The 23,031-nt window shown below is 38.3% G+C and overlaps 2 protein-coding genes across 6 annotated transcripts; one reads left to right on the top strand and one right to left on the bottom strand.

The window, feature by feature from the left end:
- The first annotated feature begins 3,507 nt into the window (after positions 1 to 3,507).
- LOC306875239 (caprin-1-like) lies at positions 3,508 to 18,070 on the top strand. 5 transcript variants are annotated; one of them, XR_013784725.1, is made up of 20 exons: positions 3,508 to 3,668; positions 4,352 to 4,483; positions 5,302 to 5,364; positions 5,466 to 5,552; positions 5,783 to 6,021; positions 6,104 to 6,186; positions 7,242 to 7,388; positions 7,476 to 7,525; positions 8,031 to 8,114; positions 8,207 to 8,386; positions 8,465 to 8,555; positions 11,962 to 12,014; positions 12,105 to 12,215; positions 12,304 to 12,432; positions 13,148 to 13,301; positions 13,388 to 13,588; positions 13,691 to 13,797; positions 13,897 to 13,957; positions 15,857 to 16,041; positions 17,792 to 18,070. XR_013784725.1 is itself a non-coding variant. In XM_079425722.1 (19 exons), exons 2-19 carry the CDS (start codon positions 4,352 to 4,354, stop codon positions 15,919 to 15,921), a joined length of 2,037 nt encoding a protein of 678 aa, XP_079281848.1. In that variant the 5' UTR covers positions 3,508 to 3,668; the 3' UTR covers positions 15,922 to 16,748. The 5 variants fall into 5 exon arrangements, 4 of the variants coding, with proteins under 4 accessions (XP_079281848.1, XP_079281850.1, XP_079281847.1 ...); XM_079425722.1 differs by lacking the exon at positions 17,792 to 18,070 and having other exon boundaries at positions 15,857 to 16,748; XM_079425724.1 differs by lacking the exons at positions 12,304 to 12,432; positions 17,792 to 18,070 and having other exon boundaries at positions 3,515 to 3,668; positions 15,857 to 16,748.
- Positions 16,573 to 22,157, bottom strand: LOC306875272 (nucleobindin-2-like). Its single transcript, XM_079425745.1, has 13 exons — positions 21,886 to 22,157; positions 21,259 to 21,399; positions 20,969 to 21,076; positions 20,743 to 20,875; positions 20,513 to 20,616; positions 19,546 to 19,731; positions 19,379 to 19,469; positions 19,227 to 19,285; positions 18,997 to 19,089; positions 18,780 to 18,869; positions 18,464 to 18,634; positions 18,289 to 18,349; positions 16,573 to 17,886 (listed from the first exon to the last, which is right to left on the bottom strand). The coding sequence occupies exons 2-13, from the start codon at positions 21,397 to 21,399 to the stop codon at positions 17,636 to 17,638; spliced, it is 1,488 nt and encodes a 495-aa protein (XP_079281871.1). The 5' UTR covers positions 21,886 to 22,157; the 3' UTR covers positions 16,573 to 17,635.
- Between the last annotated feature and the right edge of the window lie 874 nt (positions 22,158 to 23,031).

Consider the following 23,031-nt stretch of genomic DNA (forward strand, 5'->3'; position numbering starts at 1 on the left):
GGGACAGAAATGTTATATCTATATATAGGGGAAGTCGTGGCCTGATGGTTAGAGTGTCGGACTTGTAATCCAAAGGTTGCGGGTTCGAGTCTCCGACCGGCAGGAATTGTAGGTGGGGGGAGTGAATGTCCAGCGCTCTCTCCACCCTCAATACCACGACTGTGTTCACGGTGTGTGTGTTCACTGCTGTGTGTGTGCACTTTGGATGGGTTAAATGCAAAGCACGAATTCCGAGTATGGGTCACCATACTTGGCTGAATGTCACTTCATATATATCGTTGGTATACTGGTAGGTATATTACCTACCAGTCAAAAGTTTTTAAACAGTACGATTTTGAATGTTTTTTTTTTTTTTAAGAAGCCTCTTCTGCTCACCAAGCTTGCATTGATTTGATCCAAAATAGTTTTGCTATGTACAACAACCGCTTTCTATTTGAATTTATTGTAAAATGTAATTGATTGCTGTGATCAAAGCTGAATTTTGAGCATCATTACTCCTGTCTTGTGTCTCAGGATCCTTCAGAAATAATTCTGATATGCTGATTTGCTGCTCAAGAAACCTTTTTAAATTATTATTATTATTAATATTTAAAACAGTTGAGTACAGTTTTTCAGGATTCTTTGATGAATAGAAAGATCCAAAGATCAGCACTTATCTGAAATAAAAAGCTTTTGTAACATTATACACTATACTATTCAAAAGCTTATAGAGTCAGTATAATTATTATTTTATTTTATTTTTTTATTTATTTTGGAAAAATAAATGATATAAATTAATACTTTTATTTAGCAAGGATGGTTTAAATTGATCAAAAGTGATGATAAAGACATTTATAATGTTACAAAAGATTTCTATTTCAGATAAATGCTGTTCTTCTGACCTTTCTATTCATCAAAGAAACCTGAAAAAGTCTACTCAGCTGTTTTCAACATCATCATAATAATAAATGTTTTTTTAGCAGCAAATCAGAATATCAGAATGATTTCTGAAGGATATGTGACTGGAGTAATGATCGGACGAGGAGGGGTGGCGGCACTATCTTATGTGCGCTGTTTTATCAGTACTTTCGCTTTCAAAATCGATCGCGTTCAACAAGGAGGAGGGAGGATGGAAAGTGGTGGGGCACAGTAACTCGTTTGACGGGTAAATCTGACGGGTAGGATAAAATGTCAGGACACCGGCCCTGCTTCAACAGTGAAATGATTGAAAGAAAACGCTTTCAAAATTGTGAACGGGAATTATTATTTTATAACTCTCTCTCTCTCTTTTGGGGTGCGCAACATGTGGTTGCAAGTTCACTCGTTACCAGTGGAATTTGCGAATAAAGTTAGCTAACGAAGTTTTTGGGAAACGCACCCCCGATTGAATTCAAACTTGGCAGCAACAAACACACACACACACTCAACATGTAAAAACCCCAATAAACACACACTCAAAGAGTGATAAAAGCCAATAAATATCTGACAAAGTATATATAAATATATATATGTATATGTATATGTATCGTATATACATTGATATTTTCTTATATGTTCTGTATATGTATATATATATATATATTTATATATATATTTTTTTTTTGTGTGTGTCAGATATTTATTGGGTTTTATACATTTTTAAACAGATACTCCGTCACCCATATTGCATATTGCATATTTACTATATGAATAAGTATGTGTATATATACTTTGTCAGATATTTATTGGGTTTTATAAAGTTTTAAATATATACTCCGTCATATATATTACATATTTTCATATATATATATATATATATATATATATATATATATACAGGTGCTGGTCATAAAATTAGAATATCATGAAAAAGTTGATTTATTTCAGTAATACCATTCAAAAAGTGAAACTTGTATATTATATTCATTCATTACGCACAGACTGATATATTTCAAATGTTTATTTCCTTTAATTTTGATGATTATAACTGACAACTAATGAAAGTCCCAAATTTAGTATCTCAGAAAATTTGAATACTGTGAAAATGTTCAACATTGAAGACCCCTGGTGCCACACTCTAATCAGCTAATTAACTCAAAACACCTGCAAAAGCCTTTAAATGGTCTCTCAGTCTAGTTCTGTAGGCTACACAATCATGGGGAAGACTGCTGACTTGACAGTTGTCCAAAAGACGACCATTGACACCTTGCACAAGGAGGGCAAGACACAAAAGGTCATTGCTAAAGAGGTTGGCTGTTCACAGAGCTCTGTGTCCAAGCATATTAATAGAGGGGCGAAGGGAAGGACAAGATGTGGTAGAAAAAAGTGTACAAGCAATAAGGATAACCGCACCCTGGAGAGGATTGTGAAACAAAACCCTTTCAAAAATGTGGGGGAGATTCACAAAGAGTGGACTGCAGCTGGAGTCAGTGCTTCAAGAACCACCACACACAGACATATGCAAGACATGGGTTTCAGCTGTCGCATTCCTTGTGTCAAGCCACTCTTGAACAAGAGACAGCATCAGAAGCGTCTTGCCTGGGCTAAAGACAAAAAGGACTGGACTGCTGCTGAGTGGTCCAAAGTTATGTTCTCTGATGAAAGTAAATTTTGCATTTCCTTTGGAAATCAAGGTTCCAGAGTCTGGAGGAAGAGAGGAGAGGCACATAATCCACGTTGCTTGAGGTCCAGTGTAAAGTTTCCACAGTCATTGATGGTTTGGGGTGCCATGTCATCTGCTGGTGTTGGTCCATTGTGTTTTCTGAGGCCCAAGGTCAATGCAGGAAGTTTTAGAGCACTTCATGCTTCCTGCTGCTGACCAACTTTATGGAGATGCAGATTTCATTTTCCAACAGGACTTGGCACCTGCACACACTGCCAAAGCTACCATTAACTGGTTTAAGGACCATGGTATCCCTGTTCTTGATTGGCCAGCAAACTCGCCTGACCTTAACCCCATAGAAAACCTATGGGGTATTGTGAAGAGGAAGATGCAATACGCCAGACCCAACAATTCAGAAGAGCTGAAGGCCACTATCAGAGCAACACGGGCTCTCATAACACCTGAGCAGTGCCACAGACTGATCGACTCCATGCCACGCCGCATTGCTGCAGTAATCCAGGCCAAAGGAGCCCCAACTAAATATTGAGTGCTGTATATGCTCATACTTTTCATGTTCATACTTTTCAGTTGGCCAACATTTCTAAAAATATTTTTTTTGCATTGGTCTTAATTGATATTCTAATTTTCTGAGATACTGAATTTGGGACTTTCATTTGTTGTCAGTTATAATCATCAAAATGAAAAGAAATAAACATTTGAAATATATCAGTCTCTGTGTAATGAATGAATCTAATATACAAGTTTCACTTTTTGAATGGTATTACTGAAATAAATCAACTTTTTCATGATATTCTAATTTTATGACCAGCACCTGTGTATATATATATATATATATATTTTTTTTTTTTACAAAAGTCAATTAATCTATTACATCTGTTTCTAAATATTACCTGCTCTTGGAGATGAGTTCAGGCACAAACACAGCCACCTAAAAGGGTCCTTCAGCGCTTCTGCATTGTTAAGACGAAACTCGCGGAGCTGCTGGAGTTGCCGGGGAGCGTCAGTTTTACTTACAGAAAATAACATCTAAAACACTGAAATCCAACTGTATCATACAAATATATCTTTCAAAACATTGAAAGTAAAGGTAAGACGCTACCATCATAAGGATTGTCAGTGTTCTGCATCCATGAAAGCGATGAGCAGCTCAAGCTAGCGGCTAACGCTCATAGTCCGCTAACTTAGAGAATCTAATAGCACACGATTACAGTATGATCCTCTAACAGTGCTTTTGTGTTTATGTGTTTACGTCTGTGTGTTATGTGATGGCTGATTGCTCAGTTCTTCTGTTGTGTGTTAATACGTGCAGCTAATAGAGCTCAAGGGATGTGCTGCTGACCATCCGGCCAACAAGAATGATTGGAGTCTGCTAGACTTAAAAGCTTTTTAAGATTAAGTTACGCCAAGTTACACTACATGTGCTGCAAAAATGTAATTCTCTTTCTGATCTATTGTGGATGAGTGGCACTTCGATTTTATCAGAATTGATGGATTGGGAAAATTGAGGTTCATCCCAGACAGATGGGGGTTTCTGAGTCTTCATTTGGGATAACTGATAGACCTTTGTTTGCTCTCTGGACCATAAACGCTGGTTTAGTTTTAGAAAAACTAAATCTGAATATGTTTGACCTGTGTAGTTAGTATATCATTGACAATAGATTAAGTATGATTGATTTTCATGCATTATGTTGGTAATTATTTTGCAAGTCTTAATTATTTTTGTCATCTGAGCAAAGTGGCCACAAATATTCTTTGGCTTTATCTTTACAGATGCCATCAGTGACCACTGGAGACAATGCTGTTCACTCCTCCAGTCCAGATTTGGCCTCTGCGCCATCTGAAGCCCTCAAGCAAGTACTTGGTGTAATTGACAAGAAGGTTCGCAACATGGAAAAGAAAAAGGTAACTGATAGTTAACGTGAAATCAAGCTTGACCATATTTACTTACTTAATACACCAGTCCTGGGAATATTGTGTATAGTTTATCAGTACATGTAATTCTAAAGAGAACTTTTTTTACGATATTTCATCAAAAGCTTTGCTAAAAATCTTGCCAGTACTTGATCCAGTGATATAATGCAGATTAGCATAAAATCAATGAATATTTGGGTAATGACAGCAAATAATGATTGATTTAATGGACATTGAATGTCCATTGTGTCTGTCGAAATGCCTTTATAAAGTGGTTATTGTAGGTCAGTTGATCACCACAATCAACTGCAATAATAGCATGAAATGGCCACTTTGTATGAACAAATCAGTTAATGATGGATAAGATCAAGTCCCATCTCATCCATTTTTTTCTCAACATTGAATATCCTATTTCACTTGGAAATCTATCATCTCCAATTATTTTCATAATACTTTTTAGCTGATGTTGTCACATCATACATGTCAGTAATGCAGTTAAATGTAAAATATGAATTTAATTAGTTTTGCACATTAAGACTGTTCTTAAATCATTGGGTTTCTGTAATTTTAGTGTAGTACAGTTTAATGAATATCCTATTTGATATAAAAAATAGCATATGACTGGTGAGTCTTAGTTTACTATGAGCCTCAACCAGAAATATAGAGTGAAAACAGACTGCTCAGTGGTATAAATGCATAAATTGTGTCAGCATTACATAAAGATGCGTGCATCTTATGACTTACGTGGAATTTACATTTTAATCTGCATTCCACTCCTCACCATTAACATGAGCAAACTCTCTGTTAAGAGCAAGCTGGATGACTACCAGACAAGGAAGAACAAAGGAGAACGTCTCAACCAGGATCAGCTGGTATGAGCAGTATACTCTATTCCATTCTAGTCCTTTGTGTTCACATATTAGCTCTGTTCCTTTATGTATTAAATACATATGCTTCTTTGTTTCATGTGTAGGAGGCTTTATCTAAAGCTCCGGAGGTGGCTCACAACTTGGACTTTGCCCATGAGTTGCAGAAGAACTTCCTGGCTTTAAATGTGGAGGTATGTGTGTGTGTTTTGTTTGAAGTTTACCTAACATGACCCAGTTTTGTACTTGGCGCCCAACCTCAGTTTCATCTCAGCATCTACTTTTACTTCTACTATCTAGCCTAGAAGCGTTGATGCAATGCAGTATTTCTGTCCGCACAAAGCAAAAATGCTGTGGTACACAAGCTTGCCTCAGTTTGTTTTTCTGAGTTTATATTAAAAATGTTTTGATTGTTTTCTTGTAGATCCAGAAAACAGTGAAAAAGGCGGCACGACGGGAGCAGCTGAAGAGGGAGGAGGTGGAGCGCAAGCGACTGAAGGCAGTGCTGGAGGTGCAGTACCTGCTGGAGCAGTTGGGGGAAGAAAGCGTGAGGCAGGACCTGACTCAGTCCAGTGGGGACGCCCCCGTACTCACAGAGTCAGAGCTAACGGGCCTGGACGAGTTCTACAAGCTAATTGGGCCTGAACGGGACTCTAGTGTAAGGTGAGGACAGTTAATTTATGCTGTTCAGTTCATTTGTGTTAGTAGATTTAGAGTGTTTTATCAAAATGATTTTTGATTCTAGGCTGGCCGAGCAGTTTGAGGAAGCATCCATGCATTTGTGGGAACTTTTGGAAGGAAGGGATAAAGCTGTGGCTGGAACCACATGTAAGCAATGTTTTTTTTTTTTTTTGACTTTACAGTCAATTTAGCTGGACAATTGGACCTGCAATATTTACTTTTTAAACTGTAATGGTTTATACGTATAGGAATGAATAAATAAATAAGTTTTTTTATGTGTGTGTTTAAAAAAAGCACCATTTGTTTATTAAAGAATAACATTATTATTAAACAAAGCTCTATTGTAAATGTGTATTTTTTTTTTTAACTGTCACTTGAGTCCTGTACATTTTTAACATTGTCAAATGAGTGAAGTATAATTTAGAATTGTGCGACTTGCATGACATTAAAGGTCTCTGCTTTATTTCGAACATAATCCAAAAATGTTTCACAATTCTGAGAGGGAGTTGGTTGTGAACACGGTCTCTTGAACTATTCATAGCTTGAGTGAATCTGATTCTTGGTAACGCAAGAGTGAGTTTGAGGGTGTTTCCTGAAAGTTAAAAAGAAATAGTTTGTAAGATTCTTTTGTTTGTTCCAGTCACTGCTTGTCCTCATTTTTGTCAAAATATATTTTTTACAACTGCATTTACAATTGTCAGAATGGTTTTGAGCAATGCCAACTGTTTAATCAAACCAATTTTTGCTCTCCAGTGAGTCTGAATACCAATGGGGCCATCCCTCTCTTGGCCTCTCTATGAATGGTGGCACTTGCCATGTTTTTTGAAAGCTGTGCTCTGTCTCAACCCCATGAAGGGTCAGCAATGCTTCGTGCTGACTTGTGACCCACGTCAGCAGCTGGGCAGGCAGCCAGTGGTCTGCACAAAGCCTCTCAGCTGGAGGTTTTAATGATGGACAGGGCCTGCCTGCGTATTCCTACAGAGAAGGGTGGGAATCATGATAGTATCAAATTTAGCAGACTCAGCCTATGAGACCTTGTTTGCTGATATTGTTGCCATTTTTGTGCGCTATATTGAAGTTATCTGCAGTGAAGAAAAATGTCTTTTGAGTTCAAATGATGTAGTTAACATCTGCCAGCAGACTAACTGGGCCTTGCTATACATTGACTCCATATGTTAACCTGTTTTTTGTGTCTTGAACAGACAAAGCCCTTAAGGAAAGCTTGGACAAGATGCTGCTAAGTGGGTACTTTGATCGTGCTGAAACACATCAGAATGGAGTGTGTGAAGAGGAGACGGGGGCTGCAGCAGTGGAGTCTTCAGAGAGTGAGGAACACCCTGCTGAGCCAGGTAAAAACAAAGCCATCAAATTTCAGAGCAAAGGAATGCTTCCTCGCACAGCTGACAGCTCGCATCGATGTTCTTGTCTTTTCACAGAGGGAAGCGCTCAAGAATACACAGAAACTATTGAGGTTGAAGCAACAGAGGTGTGAATTTATATTACTACACTTTAGGGCTTTTCACACTTGAAATAGTGAATCCTGGGACGTTCTAAACCCCAGGTGAATGGAATTCTGGGTTATCTTGCTTCACTTTTTATCGTGCATTTTTTATTGTCATACGTTTTTCCTGTTTGGCCAGTTCATCAAACTTTTATTTTGACAGAGCTGAGAATGCTAGTGTCTGCTGCTAAGCATCTAGCTGAAACATTCTGACATAAGTTTGGCAAAAGCTATGTTAACCCTGCTTTACGAGCAGGGTTTCCTAACATAGGTAACAAGCAATGCTAACCTGCTTCTAAATTACAAGTGTGAAACATTACCTGGGGTTTAAAAATGGTGTTTGGACCGATGTTAAGTGCAGCGTGAAAAGCCCTGTTTAATGTGCATGCTTTATGTAAATTCTGGTTTTGTGCAAGGCAAGAAAACATTTTCCAAATGACACAACTGCAGTCATATGTTCTCAGTGACCCACACTTCTTTTTCCTTATAGTTTGTAAACAGGCAGTTCATTCCAGAAGCCTCCTACAGCAGCAGTGACAAAGAACAAGGAGCAGAGTGGAACACAAGTTCTCAGGTATAGTAGACCTGATTTGTCAAAAAAAGCACCAGAATTGTTAGCAACCTTTGGCCAAATGGTGTTTACACTGTGATCATTGCTTTTTTTAGGCAGTTAGTGCCCTACAGCAACAACAGCAGCCACCTGCAGCCATGAGCCCGGCTCTGGTCAGCTCAGAACCACACACACTGAACGCCGTCCTCCCTCCCCCTGCAACAGATCCCGTGGTCCGAAAGCAGGCAGTTCAAGATCTCATGGCTCAAATGCAGGGTACCTTCAACTTCATGCAGGTAAAAAACGGAATTTGTCATTCATTGCACTTCAAGGGTTGCAGAGGTCTTTTCTAACTCGTCTGTAATGTAACGTAGGACTCCATGCTGGAGTTTGAGGGACCGCCTCTAGATCCTGCTATTGTGTCGGCGCAGCCCATGAAACCTGCGCAGATGGTCTGTCCACCAGGTTGGTATACAGATTTTAATACTTTGCTCTAAAAGCAAAAATTCTTACTTACTCACAATCGTGTCAGGTTGTGCATCAATCACATCATCAGATTCTTTTGGTTTTTGGATTTTATGACCAAATATCCAATAAATAATATCTGTCCAAATCTGTCATATTTGAGAGCTATGGTGAAGGGTAGAATGTGGTGGTATTTTAGGATCATTTAATTAAAATTAAAGCATTTATGGTAACACTTTATTTTAAGGTGTCCTTGTTACACGTTACATGTACTTGCTATTATAATAACACTTAATTTTGCATAATTACATGCAAGTAACCCTAAGCCAAACCCTAATCCTAACTCTTAACCATATAGTAATCAGAATCAGAATGAGCTTTATTGGCCAAGTATGTTTACACATACAAGGAATTTGTTGTAGTGACAGAAGCTCCACAGTGCAACAGAAAGACAGCAACAGGACAGGACACAGATAATAAAAGAATAATATACAAATATCCAAATAGACAATGTACAAAGCAGCAAAAACACAATATATTATATAGACAACTATGTATGTACAGGTCAAGTATGTGCAAATTAAAAATGAGAAAATAAAAATAAGTGAGTGTGGTGAATGGATAATGTATCGTTGTGTGTTCTACGTTTATTGTTGAGTGTTCATGAGATGGATTGCCTGAGGGAAGAAACTGTTCCTGTGTCTGGTCGTTCTGGTGCTCGGAGCTCTGTAGCGTCGACCAGACGGTAACAGTTCAAAGAGGTTGTGTGCTGGATGTGAGGGGTCCAGAGTGATTTTACCAGCCCTTTTGCTCACTCTGGATAAGTACAGCTCTTGGAGAGTGGGGAGGGTTGTACCAATGATTCGCTCAGCAGTACAGACTACCCTCTGTAGTCTTCTGAGGTTAGATTTTTCAAAACGACAATAAAACTCGTTCAAGTCATCTGCCAGTTGTTGATTCTCCAGAGTGCTGGGGGATGGTGTCTTGTAGCTGGTGATAACCTTCATACCTTTCCACACTGAAGCAGGATCACTGGAAGATCATTTTTTCCTTGGCTTGTCAGAATAATTCCTCTTTGCCACTCTGATCTCCTTTTCCAGTGTGTATTTGGCCTGTTTGTACAATACTTTATCTCCCTTTCTGTAAGCATCTTCTTTGGCCTGACGGAGCTGTCTGAGTTTTGCAGTGAACCATGGTTTGTCATTGTTGTAGATTAGATGAGTCCTGGTAGGAATGCACATCCTCACAGAAACTGATATATGAAGTTACAGTCTCTGTGAGCTCGTCCAGATCATCAGCAGCTTCAAAAACACTCCAATCAGTAAGGTCGAGACAGGCTTGTAAAACCCGCTCTGTCTCATTAGTCCATCTTTTAACAGATCTTAATGCAGGCTTTGCAGATTTAAGTTTCTGCCTGTAGGTCGGAATAAGATGAATCAAACAGTGATCAGAGAGTCCTAAAGTTGCCCGTGGAACCGAGTGATATGCGTCCTTTATCGCTGTGTAACAGTGATCCAGTATATTACTGTCTCTGGTGTGACATGTTATGAGCTGTCTGTATTTTGGCAGTTCACGGGAGAGATTTGCTTTATTAAAGTCCCCGAGAATGATTAAAACAGAGTCTGGGTGTTGTTGCTCACTCTCTGTGATCAGATCAGCGAGTTTCTGTAAAGCTGAGCTCACGTGCGCTTGCGGTGGAATGTAGACACTCACGAGAATGAACGAGCAGAACTCCTGCGGCGAGTAGAACGGCTTGCAGTTAATGAAGAGCGTTTCTAGATCTAAACAGCACATCATCTTTAACACAGTTACATCTGTACACCACCTCTCATATAAAAGCATGTCCCGCCGCCGCGAGATTTCCCTGTTGATTCCGCATCCCGATCTGCTCTGATCAGCTGGAAATTAGGCAGATGAATCGCACTGTCTGGTATGTCGCCATTTAGCCAGGTTTCTGTGAAACGCAGGGCAGCAGAGTTAGAAAAATCCTTGTTTGTCCGGGAGAGCAGGAGTTCATCCGTTTTGTTGGGTAGAGAGCGGAGATTCGCCAGATGGATGCTAGACAACGGCGTTCGAAATCCGCTCTGTCGAAGCTTCACGAGCGCGCCGGCTCGCTTCACCCGTCTGCGTCTCCTGTAGCGTTTGACCAGAGCTACGCCTCCGCCAACTACAATGTCCAGCAAAACGTCTGAAAAATCAAAATCCGGTAAAAGATTTTGTGGTGTGTTCTGCCAAATGTTCAGCAGGTCATCCCTGGTAAAACTGATCGTATTTGAAAAACAAAAAACAGGAAAAACAAACAAAAACAGTACAAACACTGAAGAGCAACGCACAAATAGTTGCCATCAGCGGCACCATCTTAGTTGTTAAAAAATAGTAAGTGCATGTAATTAATATTACTCAGTACTTAAATGTATAATTACACTGTAACAGGGACACCTTGTTAGCCTTATTTAGAATTAGTCTTAGTTTTTATATTCTAGCTAAGGTTGTTGATATTTTTGGGCTTTTGGTACCTTTTTAAGCAATTTTAGTATTTCATCTTCTTTCAGTTAGGCTGGCTGCACAATAGATTTTTTTTTTTAATTATAAGGCCGATTTAAGTTCGATTTGCTCCCCCGAATCATCAGGGGATGTGGCCAGATTCAAGACTTGTCGCAAATGATTTCTGTCCAAAATATACTCTATTGTGTGGTGTCATTATGATTATTTCACTGCTCCCGATCTTGACGGCATCCCTGAATTCAAATCATAAATATCGAATATATTTGATATATTACTGCTTGGGCTGCCTCTGATGTGATACCCGCGATAGCCAATGAGAGCGAGCAAACATCACCTACCTGATGTTGCGTGTTTCTATAGTAAAGATGCCAAAAAAAAGCCAGCTGACAATGTCGATTGTTCTCCATTAGTTTTTCTTCTCTAGTCTCGTTTGATCTCGCCAGTCTGAGATCTCGTGTCACTGTGAAATTGTTCTTAGTACAGTCAACAAGTGTGTGTGGTCTCACGGTCTGGTCAAATCGTCTAGTGTGTGCATTTTAAGGCTAAAAATCAGTTGAAACTGTCTTCATGTCTGTGTTATCCCATGGTTTTAAAATCAGTTAAGATTTGAAAATCGTTTAGCATGTGGCCTGTCTTTGTTGCCAGGGCAACGTTTCCAATAATTGAAGTTAGGTTTTTAATTTTATTTCAGCTTTTTCAATTACTTAAAACAATTTTTAATAGTTTCAAAAAAATGTTAGCATTGCACAATTTAAAAAACATTTGATGACCCCATGAGGTTGAGTAACTAAAGAATTTTGGATTAACTATTCTATTTTTTTTCTGTATGTGTACCACTTTATTTCCTGTCAGTAACATCATAAAATGTTACGCTTTCAATGTTTTTTTTTTGCTCATACAGAATCCCGACTACCCCAACACAATGCTCTTTCTGTGCAGCCTGAAACCACGCAAGTAAGTTCAATTAGCGGAAACATGCTTTCAAGTGGTTTCTGTCTGAAATGGCATTCCTGAAAACTGTCTTAAAACTGTTTGGCCTTCCAGGTCCCGATGGTCTCGGATCCAAAGGAAGCCTACTCCTCCACACCCCCTCTCTATCAGACCCCTCATAACTCTGAACCCCGATCACAGACAGACTCCATTGACCCCCTGCAGGTAACTGCACACACACCAGTGGTTTCGCAGATGCTGTGTGTACACTATGGCTTAGATATGTGAGTGATGTAGGATATACACACCCTAGGTCTCCATGTCCCTGTCGTCTGAGCAGACCCCCGCCCCTTCCTCTCAGCCCCAGGTGTTTCAGCCTGTCTCCAAACCCCTTCACAGTGGCATAAACGTTAACGCAGCTCCATTCCAGTCCATGCAAGCGGTAGGCCTCAAACTGTCTACCCCACCCTCTCCAAACTCACCCCCTCAGAGTTTGTTTCTCCATTCTGCTTCTGTTCTGTTTTTCATGCTGTGGAAGGGGCCGTTCGCAAAGAACACATTTTTGCATTACATTGCGCTGTTTTTCCATTGGTTTTCTATGTAAACAAGTGTTACGCTGACACATTTGATTGTTCTGCTCATGTCTTGCATCTTTTGCAGTGTTTCACACATGATGCAGTGTTCTAAAAAAAAAAAAACACAACTTTATACCTTAGGCTTATTTCTTTCCACTGCCCCACATCTAGCCTTTTTACATGCAAGAACGCATTCTGTGTGAATGGCCCTTGACAGGCTTGTTTTGTTTAAAAGGATATGAACCTTTTGAGTTTATCATGTTCAAGCCTGTTGTATATCATTTGTGGATGAGCCGTTATTGTCGGTCAGTGAACATTTGAAAAATGTTTTCTAAAGGATGTGCTTAGTAAACCGTCATCTAGTGCACCAAAACAATCTTTGCATTTTTATCTTATTGTAAATTCCATGTCTATCCTTTATCTCCTTTTAAATGTCTAATCGTTTATTTTTTAAAACCAGTTTGTGCCAAGAAAAAACAGCCTTATTAGCTGATATGGCATAATACGACCAAATAAATGTCAACTTCCTACAAGCTACATGCTAGTTTTGTATATGCTTACATGTTTTGTCTCCTCCGTTAGGTGTTCAATATGAACGCTCCAGTTCCTCCAACCAATGAGATGGACTCTCAGAAGATTTCCAACCAGTATCAGAGTAGCTACGGTCAAGGTTTCAGTGCACAAGGCACCCTTCCTGCTGAACAACAGGAAATGCCTCAAGAAGCTCTCCAGTCAGGTAAGAGAATTGCTGCTACATTCGTGCCATTTTATAGTTTTAAAAGTGTAAACTACTATAACTACTATAAATTTATTTCTTTGCAGTTGGCCCTTTCCATTCTCAAGACCAAGGTATTCCATCTGCAGGAGGACACCAGTCTGCATCTCAGCAGCCCTCAGGGCAGGGCACCGGGTTTGGGCGGCCGGGTCAGTCCTTTTACAGCAACAGAGCAATGCCACGAGCTGGACCCAGAAATCCCAGAGGGGCTTTGAACGGCTACCGTGGACCATCAAATGGATTTAGAGGTGAGACAAGACAGGCTAGTCTGAAATTCAATGTAAAATCTGAAAAAATCCAGTGTAAAATATCTCAAAACTTTTTTTTATTTATTTTTTTTAAATGTTTAGGTGGATACGATGGGTATCGTGCTCCATTTCCCAACTCTCCAAACACCGGATACGGTCAACCTCAGTTCAGCACTCCACGAGATTATTCCAACAACACCTACCAACGGGTAACTTCAAGAAAACAAATAGCATGTGGATTTGTGGAGACTTGAGAAGTCATATATGCATTACCATAATAGAGTAAGTCCCGTATTTTTTCTTTTCAGGATGGATATCAGCAAAGCTTCAAGCGAGGAGCTACCCAGGGACCTCGAGGTTGCTCTCGAGGTAATGCTCAAGCGATGCGATCCTAAAATCTTTGGGAAGACTTGTTTCTTTTTGGCCACTTTGAACATTCAGTTATTGAGAATGTTTTCCCCAGCCCATATTTTTACTCCTATCAGTGGTTTTGTTTTGTTTTTGTTTTTTGGCTTATTGATTCAAGTAAGCACGCTTTGATAGTTTTAATATACTAATGTGTTTTACAGACACAATGGAGAGCTGAAACTGTCAGTGTTGTGATTTTTCAGCCAGGTTGTGTTTAAAACATAGATATTCCTGTAAACTTGAAAGATTTTCATTAATTTATTTTTTTTATAAAATAAAATGCAAAAAGATAACTGCCACTGTCGGTTTCAAACCATAGGAGTGTTTTTGATATTTTGTTGGCCTGTCCCCCCTCCCATACTTGGTTTTTGCCTGTTTATAGGCTACTGAAGGCATTTGTTGTTTGTTTTTTGTTCACCCCATTTCATTTGAAGTTTTTTTTTTTTTTTTTCTTCAGCTGTCCTGCCCTTTGTATGCTCATGTCACTCCTTGAGAGAACGTTTCAATAAAGATGTGTTGCATTACCTGCTTGTCTGCCGCTGCTTTCTTTTTGCTCTCCATGCTCGAAAATCCTCTCACCTGTCCTGTGACCCTAATACTTTGTCTACTAAAGAGTTGAAGGTTGACTTAGTTTCCTGTAGTCTTCTTGAGGGGAGGCAGGTGATTGGTCCGCTTATTGGTCGGTTTTTTTCTGCAACTCTGCCGTTTGCTTTTCTGCCTCTTGCGTCATGTACTATATCCTGCTTTCCAACAAGATTAAAAGTTTCTTTGAATTAGGCGCGAAGCATTAATGCAACAAAATGGCCCTAAGGTTGCCTCTATGATGCTGTTCCAAATCAATCCATAGCCAATGCACTGCTTTTCCTGCTTCTGTCAAGCCAAAAAATAGTTCACAAAAAAAAAGAATTCTGTTCCAAACCTGCATTTTTGTTTTACGGAAAGGGATGAAAAAAAATCATTAACATATTGACACTGCTTTTTTTATATATATATATATATATATATATATATATATATATATATATATATATATATATATATATATATATATACACAATTGAAGTCAATTGTGACCATGACAAAAACACAAAGTTTACTTTAAAAGCTAAATATAAAAGTTTTATAAACTGTTATCTATATATTTTTTGGTCACTTGATTCTTACTGCTACTGGTTCCATACACTTTCATTGTATAAAAACCATGTGGCAAAATATTTCCTTTTGTCATCAGAAGAAAAAATATGGGTTTGGAATTATATGAGGGCGATTGTGGCACATTGCCATGGCAAAAATTATATGGCAAAAAATACAGATATATTTTGAGGCAAACTATGCTGTTAAATAATCTTGTGTGATCTGGACATTAGCAGCTATTTGTTGGATTGTACATAATTTTAGGAAAGCTAAAAGAGGGCTACATGTGACTATTTCAGAGAATCCTGTTGAGAATACTTGTTGCTTCTGACATTTGCTCTAATTTCTGCTTAAGATGGTTTGTTTATTACATTTGCAGTGCTTTTTATCTCTATAATGCCATTTAATTTTTGATTTTTCAAAGTCTAGTTAAGAACATCCAGACTGTTGCATGTTGCACTACAGTCCAACTGTAAGAGTATTTAAATGCTATAATGATATATGGAGCTGTTCTGATGAATCTGTTGTTGCAGTTTTGGGATTGATGGTTTGCATTTAACACTTGTGGTATAAGATACATTATGTACATATTTCATGGGTGTTTTATGAACACAATACCATTTGAATAGCATGGAAAGTGCTCATTGTAATTGGCCCTAAAAACATCATTGAATGTGACTAGACTATTTAACTCCACATTGATTTTCTGATGTATTTGGATTTCAGGACGAGGGGGATCATATCGGTCCAGCAGAGGAATGGGTCCCATGGCTGCCCAACAGACCAGCTAAACCTAGTCCTTTAGCCATTATCAGCCCTGTTCCACCCTTTTATCTCCTCCACCCATTTGGACTCTCAAACACGAGCCGTGCCACTCCAGACCATGTAGTTAGATGACTGCATCTTAGCAAGTAAGGACACAACCAATGGTTTTGGGAAAAATACAGTATCAATGAGACTATAGCACTCCCAGAGCTGTAATTGCTCAGAGCTCTCAAAGCTTTCTCTCAATCATATGCTATTGCACAGTCTTTACACATTTGAAACAGAACACGTGCCTTTGATTATGGGTGTCTGGATTTTAATTGAGCTTGGTGGAATGACGACTTAGTAGCTGGGAACAGCCGCTAGATTATGAATGTGAAGTACACCGTATACCAAAGGCACTTAGTTTTTGGCCAAAACGAACTGTTAAGTGAATGTGAAAAATGTACTTGTACGTACTGTATTGTAACATGATTTTTCTCTTTTTTTGGCTCAGCCAAATGGTTTACAGGAAATGCATTGTACTGTATGTGGCTGAATGACTGCTTCATTGTATTTCTTCCAATCAATGTTGATTAGAATTAATGCTAACTAATAAATGATTTTTGAAGGACAAGACACTTTAAAAGTTATTCACACATATTAGGTATTACATAAGAGCAGACAGAATTTTCTTTGAAGCCATAAAACACTTTGTGCATTTAATATCTTAAAGCATAGGTTTAAAAATGTCTTTTTTTTCCAGTGGTTTTTGACTGGTTAAGTATAGCGTAACAGGAAACCTGTGAAGCTAGTGTTGGTTCAGTACAAGTTACGCTCAGGAGACCGCACTTGTGGCATCATGTTGATTAGCAAAAAAAAAAAAAAAGTAATTAGCACAAGAACAGTTTCAATAATATTAGCAGAGGATGTAAGCAATTAGTGTGGGGGGAAAATGCATCCCAACCCTTGTGTGTAAAGTTATTAAAAATTGTACAACTTTAATTGACGCCATTCTAACAAAATACCATAAACAAAAATGTAAAAGCTTATTTACACATCTTTACAACTCAATACACAAATTGAACTGAATTAATGTAAGTGCATTTGTGAAAATACTGGTAAATTCTTCACATTTGTTTTTAAATCCTCCAGAAATTGTCCCCATTCAATATCATTGCATAATCCTCACTGTAACCTTCATTTTTGCTTTGATCAAGCTTAATTTGTACTGAACTTGCACTATTCCTTTACCCTAAGTAATAGCATGTGACGGTTGTTGTTCATAAAAGAAAGCTTTTTTTTTTCTCAAATAGATTTTTTTATTGACCTTACTCTCAAAGTTCCCACTGTAAGCAACATTTAAATTCCAGAGTAGCCCTAATCAATTAAAAACTTCCAGTATAATTCAGCAATACTCTGATACCACACAACTAGGTTTAAAGTAGCTCTTCATGGCCATTAAAATTTCAGAAAAATAAATGTGCAAAACAAAAGCGTACACATCCAATCCACTGTGCTGGAAAATAAAATATCCACAACATATGAAAAAGATATTTTCAATAACAAAAAGAAATCAAACACTTATATCAAATGGCAAAGTCTGCATTAAATGTATTATGCTTACAAAACCAGCCAATTCCGTACTAGTTAAAACCGCAGTACACAAAAGCAGGTAATCATTGACTGGGCAGGAGGTACTGTTTGTTGAAGTCTCTGGTGCTAGGTCAGTTTTCACGCAGGAAAAACCATATGACCGTTCTATGGCACATTGTTGTGGTCGAGGGGCATCTGTGGAGAATCATGGGGTGGGCTGTTGTGTCCTGGATGCAGTTGCTGGTTTTCTTGGGGTATATTTTGGTGTTCCTGTCCTAGATCCTGCTGATTTTTGGTTACATCATGTTGTTGTTGTTCTAGAGGGATATCTTGGTGTCCTGGGGGCAGAGGCTGGTGCTCAGGGGGCACAGGAGGCTGATCATGTCCTAGTGACTCAGGGAAAGCATTCCCTTCCACTGTCATAAGAGATTTAGAGTGTTTTGTATCATTGCCAAGAATAAAAGGTTACATTTAAATGTAATGTTTAAAACTCCAGTGCATTTGCCAAAAATTTTACATTGAAAATGTGTTACATTTAAGTATATTTGCCAAGAATGTTGCTTTTAAAATAAGGTTTTAGATTCAAATGTAATGTTTAAAGTTTTTTTGTGCTTTAACAATATGCAGCCACGACATTGGAAACCATGTTAACCCACTGCATACAATAACTGATATAGCGCTTCTTTAACCTTCACAATACTGTTAACCTAGAATAACATGTCAGTGAATCTCACATTTAAAACCCTGTGTAAGAATAGCTAGCCAGTGTAACTTTCACATGTATCTGGTTATATGTCTGAAGTGAAAGTATTACTTACATTGCATCTCAGGTGGAGGTGGAACCTTCTGTGTTTTTAACCGCTCCATATGCTCCACAGCCTTATAAGGAAGATGCACAGAACAGTTTTTTTTCATTTACTTGTTTTAAATGACTCTTCTTGTTTTTGTTTTTTTTATTCAATGAGCAGGTATGAGACAAATCAGTTCAGTCACCTGTTGCAGTTCTATTTTCTGAGCATTGAGCTGCTCCTGCTGTCGCTCCAGGTCCTCTCTCTGCTTCTGAAGGTCAACTGCTTTCAGATTTAAGTCTTCCTCCTGCCTGGTCAAGTGCTCCTCAAACTCTCTCATCTCTTCTTCAGTATATGCCTGGTTCTGTTCTAGAGTCTGGGGTCATCCAAGGTAATAATTAAGTTGTCCCTTATTAATTAAAGGACTAAGCTATTAGGCAATCATCCAACATGAAAGCATGAATTAATGGGTAATATTAAGCAGTGGTGTAAATATCTGTTAAGCATGTGACCATACTCACTTCCCAGCTGTCTGGTTCAAGAAACTCTTTTTTCTTTGTGGCAACCAGAAACTCATCTAAGGACACCAGTCTGTCTTTATTAGAGTCAACCTGTAAAGGCCAGAAGATCACAGATTTAGAAGAATGACCCCCCCACAAGCGATTTGTCAATCTTCCTGAAGTTGCCAAGTCAAGTCATACAAAGAGAATTGGCCCATTATTATAATCATGATTTAACCTCGTTCATGACATGTTCTCTCATTCGCAGCCTCTCCTCCTCCATTTCAATCATGTCATCCTCTTCATTAGTTGGATCATAGATTTTCTCCAGCTGAAAAAAATCATCACAATAGAAGCCATTTCATTTGCTACAATATAATAGCAGAGCATGTTATAACTACAATCACTATATGCGTTTTGTTTTTATTCTGTGGTGAATTATGCAACTGCTATAATTACACTGCGTACCTCTTTCGTGAACAGGGCTTCCAGCTCTTGTTCATCAAAGAAGCTATCTCCGTTTGTGTCTGCAATACAAAAAAAAAAAAAGAGCAATATTAAGCATGCCATTTTAACGTTCTCATATCCAGGATTCATCTGAGTTGTCAAAAATATTTTACCATGCAGATTGAAGAATGTTTTGGGGTCAAAGTCTTCAGGGTCAAGGCCATCAGCCTCTTCCCACACTTCTTTGAGCTGATTCTTGCTACCCTATGGACCAGAACATCCGAAAAACATGAGCATATCCTCAATTAAATCACAAACATTAAGATAAGTTAAGACTTACGGGGTGATTGACTTTAGGGTGATCAGCATGTTTCTTCTTCATCTCCTCATAGTGCTCCTCTTCTTTCCTCCTGCCCTCCTCGTCGAGTGTCTTCAGGTGTTCCCGTCTCTCATGCTCTTTCATCATCTCGTACTTTTTAAATTCTTCATGCCGTTCCTTGTCGTAGTTCTCTAGATCTTTTGTAGCCTATATTGCAAGATCATAAATATGACAAATATAATTGCTTGACATGTTTTTGTCTTCAGTTATCTTATGAATGCAAAAAGAAGGAAAATGGCCATGAGATGTTTCTTGGATCTTGGATTTAAAACAAGGAGTATTACATGCTGTTCTTTTTAAGTGCATATATAAGATTCCAGTAATCTTTGAGTGTGTATTTGTAGAACGCAGTTCAAAAATATTTTCAACCAGTACAGACTAATGCTTTATTTTTAGTGTTATTTAAGTTATATTAGTCCCTCTTTCATAGAAACATTTTATTTTTTCAGTTGTAATTTCTAGGCCTAGAAAAGTCATTTAAATTTCTTTAGTGTATTTTTCTAAATCACTGTGAAAAGATTTTTTTTAAACTATCTATTAAGTCATGGAAATGTATTATTATTTTTATAATATATTTGCCTCATTTTTATGCTAAAAGAAATGTATTCTAACTGCTAAATATATTTGGCAGCTTCGTTCTTGACCGTAAGGATTCTCTTAAGGCAGGGGTGCCCAACCCTGTTCCTGGCAATCGACTGTCCTGCAAAGTTAAGCTCCAACTCTAATCAAATACACCTGCCTTTAATTTTCACGCGATCCTGAAGACCTTAATTAGTTTAGTTACTTCAGGTGTGTTTGATTAGAGTTGGAGCTGAACTTTACCGGCCAGTTGATCGCCAGGAACAGGGTTGGGCACCCCTGCCTTAAGGTAACAGCCACAGAATCACATTAAATATGATGGAAGCTGGGTAACTAAGTAATAACATACCGATTTGATGAGTCTGTCCAGATCCTCAACCTCAAATGTGTGTGGGTTCATGTGGTTCAGATATTCAAACTGTTTGAGTAATGCCTGGTGATCTACTGCAATATCTGATAAATGAGAGAAAAAGTGTTCAGAGGTCTGTTCATTTATTAATGTGCAGTTACACCTACTGTATGTAGGAGAAATACCACAAGCATTTATTCAACTGTAATTATTTTTACAGCCATTCTTACCATTCCCTCCTTCAATATCTTGCTTGGCTTTGATCAAGGTTCTCAGACGGCTGACCTCTTGCCTTTTAAGTTCATCCAGCTTGGTTCTCACATGGTGGCTGACAAAGTCAAGCTCTTTAGCCAACTTCCCTTGCTGAAATCAGCAGAAGCGAACAGATTAGCTCTGTGTGACCTTTGTATTGTACAACACAACACAAATAAAGCCATGCCTTTATGCAATTCTTACCTTTATATCTTCCATGTCTGTGTTGTGAAGCTTTTCTCTAAAATGTTGATCTTTTTCAAGGAAATCGATAACTTCCCTGAGATAGCGGTCATAATGTAGTCCAGTGTCCTACAAATTTAAATGTATTGAATACAGTAGTGTGCTTTTTTCTTTGAGAGTAAATGCTTTCAGAATTGTGAGCTTGTTGCCACAGAAATAACCATGCATATTTATGCATCCTCACACTCCAAGACTACCTACTATAACTTGCTGCCAAATCTTATGTAATTAGCTGATCAAATATATCTTACCACACTCTGGGGAGGCTCTTTGACGGTTTCCTCTGGGAGCTTCACCTTAGTTTTATCTAGGCTTATTGGCACTGCCTTGGCCCAGGACATCACACTCGCCAACACAAGGCAGCTAGTGAGGAGCCCCTTTAAATAGGACATCTGGAAAAATGAAAGATTAAACATTAGACGGAGATGACCGCTCTATCATATTAGATATCGATACCGCTATGTCGCAAACCCTAGTGAGCTGACTAAGTTACCATTTTTGGGAATGATTCGATTAGGGGTCTAGTTAGGCAGCTCAGTAGGGCTTGAGACACAGCCAGTGACTGGCAGATCAGCTCTCCAATAAACTCGTTACTAAGGATAAACAACATGGGCAGTTAGGCATTAACAGGTCACTATATTAAAGGGACGCTCAAAATATACATGGTTTTGTATGGCAAGCCACATCGCATTACAGAAATGTGCTTCGAAAGCGTGGCTGATCTCGATACATGAGGCTAATTTCATTAGCTTTCATTTGACAGTGTAGTCTATGCCAGACGTTACAGCGAAACTCGCTGGACATTTTATTAGTGAAAAGTTGAATTGTTTATGCTTTTTTTAGGTTAAGGCATTTCGCAATTAAATAATGGCACTTACGGTGTCAGATTGGTTTCTATCGAGCTATCTCGGGTGTTTTCTGCTTCCTTTCATTACCGCTGGCTTCCTGACTGTCCGCTATCTTGGACTGATGCTGATGACTTACAGACGCGGATTCAGAGCAGAGCAGCAGGAGGAGACAGAGAGCTCGTCCACGTAGATCAAGTAATGCGCTTGACTTGCATATTACGGGTTTAGTGATATTTCTTTAATTGTTTGTTATGACACGGATATTAGGCTTCCTGAAGGGGGCGCGTGGGGGCTCAGAAAGCGAATCCTCCGCTCAGTCGCGTTCCGGTTTCATGATCTTAAACCATTTCACTTGAAATGTGATAGATTCAAATTGTTACTTAAAATGGTTAGTACATTTCATACGAACAGAATATTTTCCGAATAATATCTATAAAAAATATTTTAAAATAATTTATTCATCACAAACGCCTGTGATTGGTCCATCCTCACCAGCGCTGAAAAATGTAACGGGTAACCGGTGATAACAATGCGTGTGTTTGGATAATAATAATATAATAGATGTTTGGATAATAATTAAGAACCCATATAAAGACAATAATAAGCTTAAATAGATAATAAACTTAAAAAGTACACACTGGAGAGTTCTAAATGGGATAATTATTATTTATCAGGCCCGCTAAGCTCCGCCCATTGCCTAACTCTGTTAGATGCGACTGTTCTATTTCTATCGCATGCTTACAGCAGGGCTTTTATTATAGCGCCAACAGCCGGTAGATGTGAAAAGAATAGTGTATTTTTTTATCAAACGACAAAGCACAACACGTATACCAGGATGGCATAAACTAAATAATGAAAAATGCAAAACAAGACAATAAACCCATTACAGCACATAATGGACAAAATTAAAGAACCGTTCTAGATCAAACCCAAAATGATTATTTGAAATTAAAGAGAGAAGAGACTTTGTAAAAACAAATAATTTCTGACTATAAAAATTGTCCTTTAAATTTATTTTTTGTAAAATGTAATTACGAACTTTTCTGCATTTATTGATGATAGAAATAGATAGCAGAAAACTAAATGGGCGGGAAAAAAACAAAAAAAAAAACAATAATACCACATTTAACATATTAAACTAAAGTCTGAAAGGAAAAAAACTTAAAGATCCTGAAA

The sequence above is a fragment of the Barbus barbus genome (genome assembly GCF_936440315.1).
Source record: "Barbus barbus genome assembly, chromosome: 1".
NCBI classification, from domain to species: domain Eukaryota; kingdom Metazoa; phylum Chordata; class Actinopteri; order Cypriniformes; family Cyprinidae; genus Barbus; species Barbus barbus.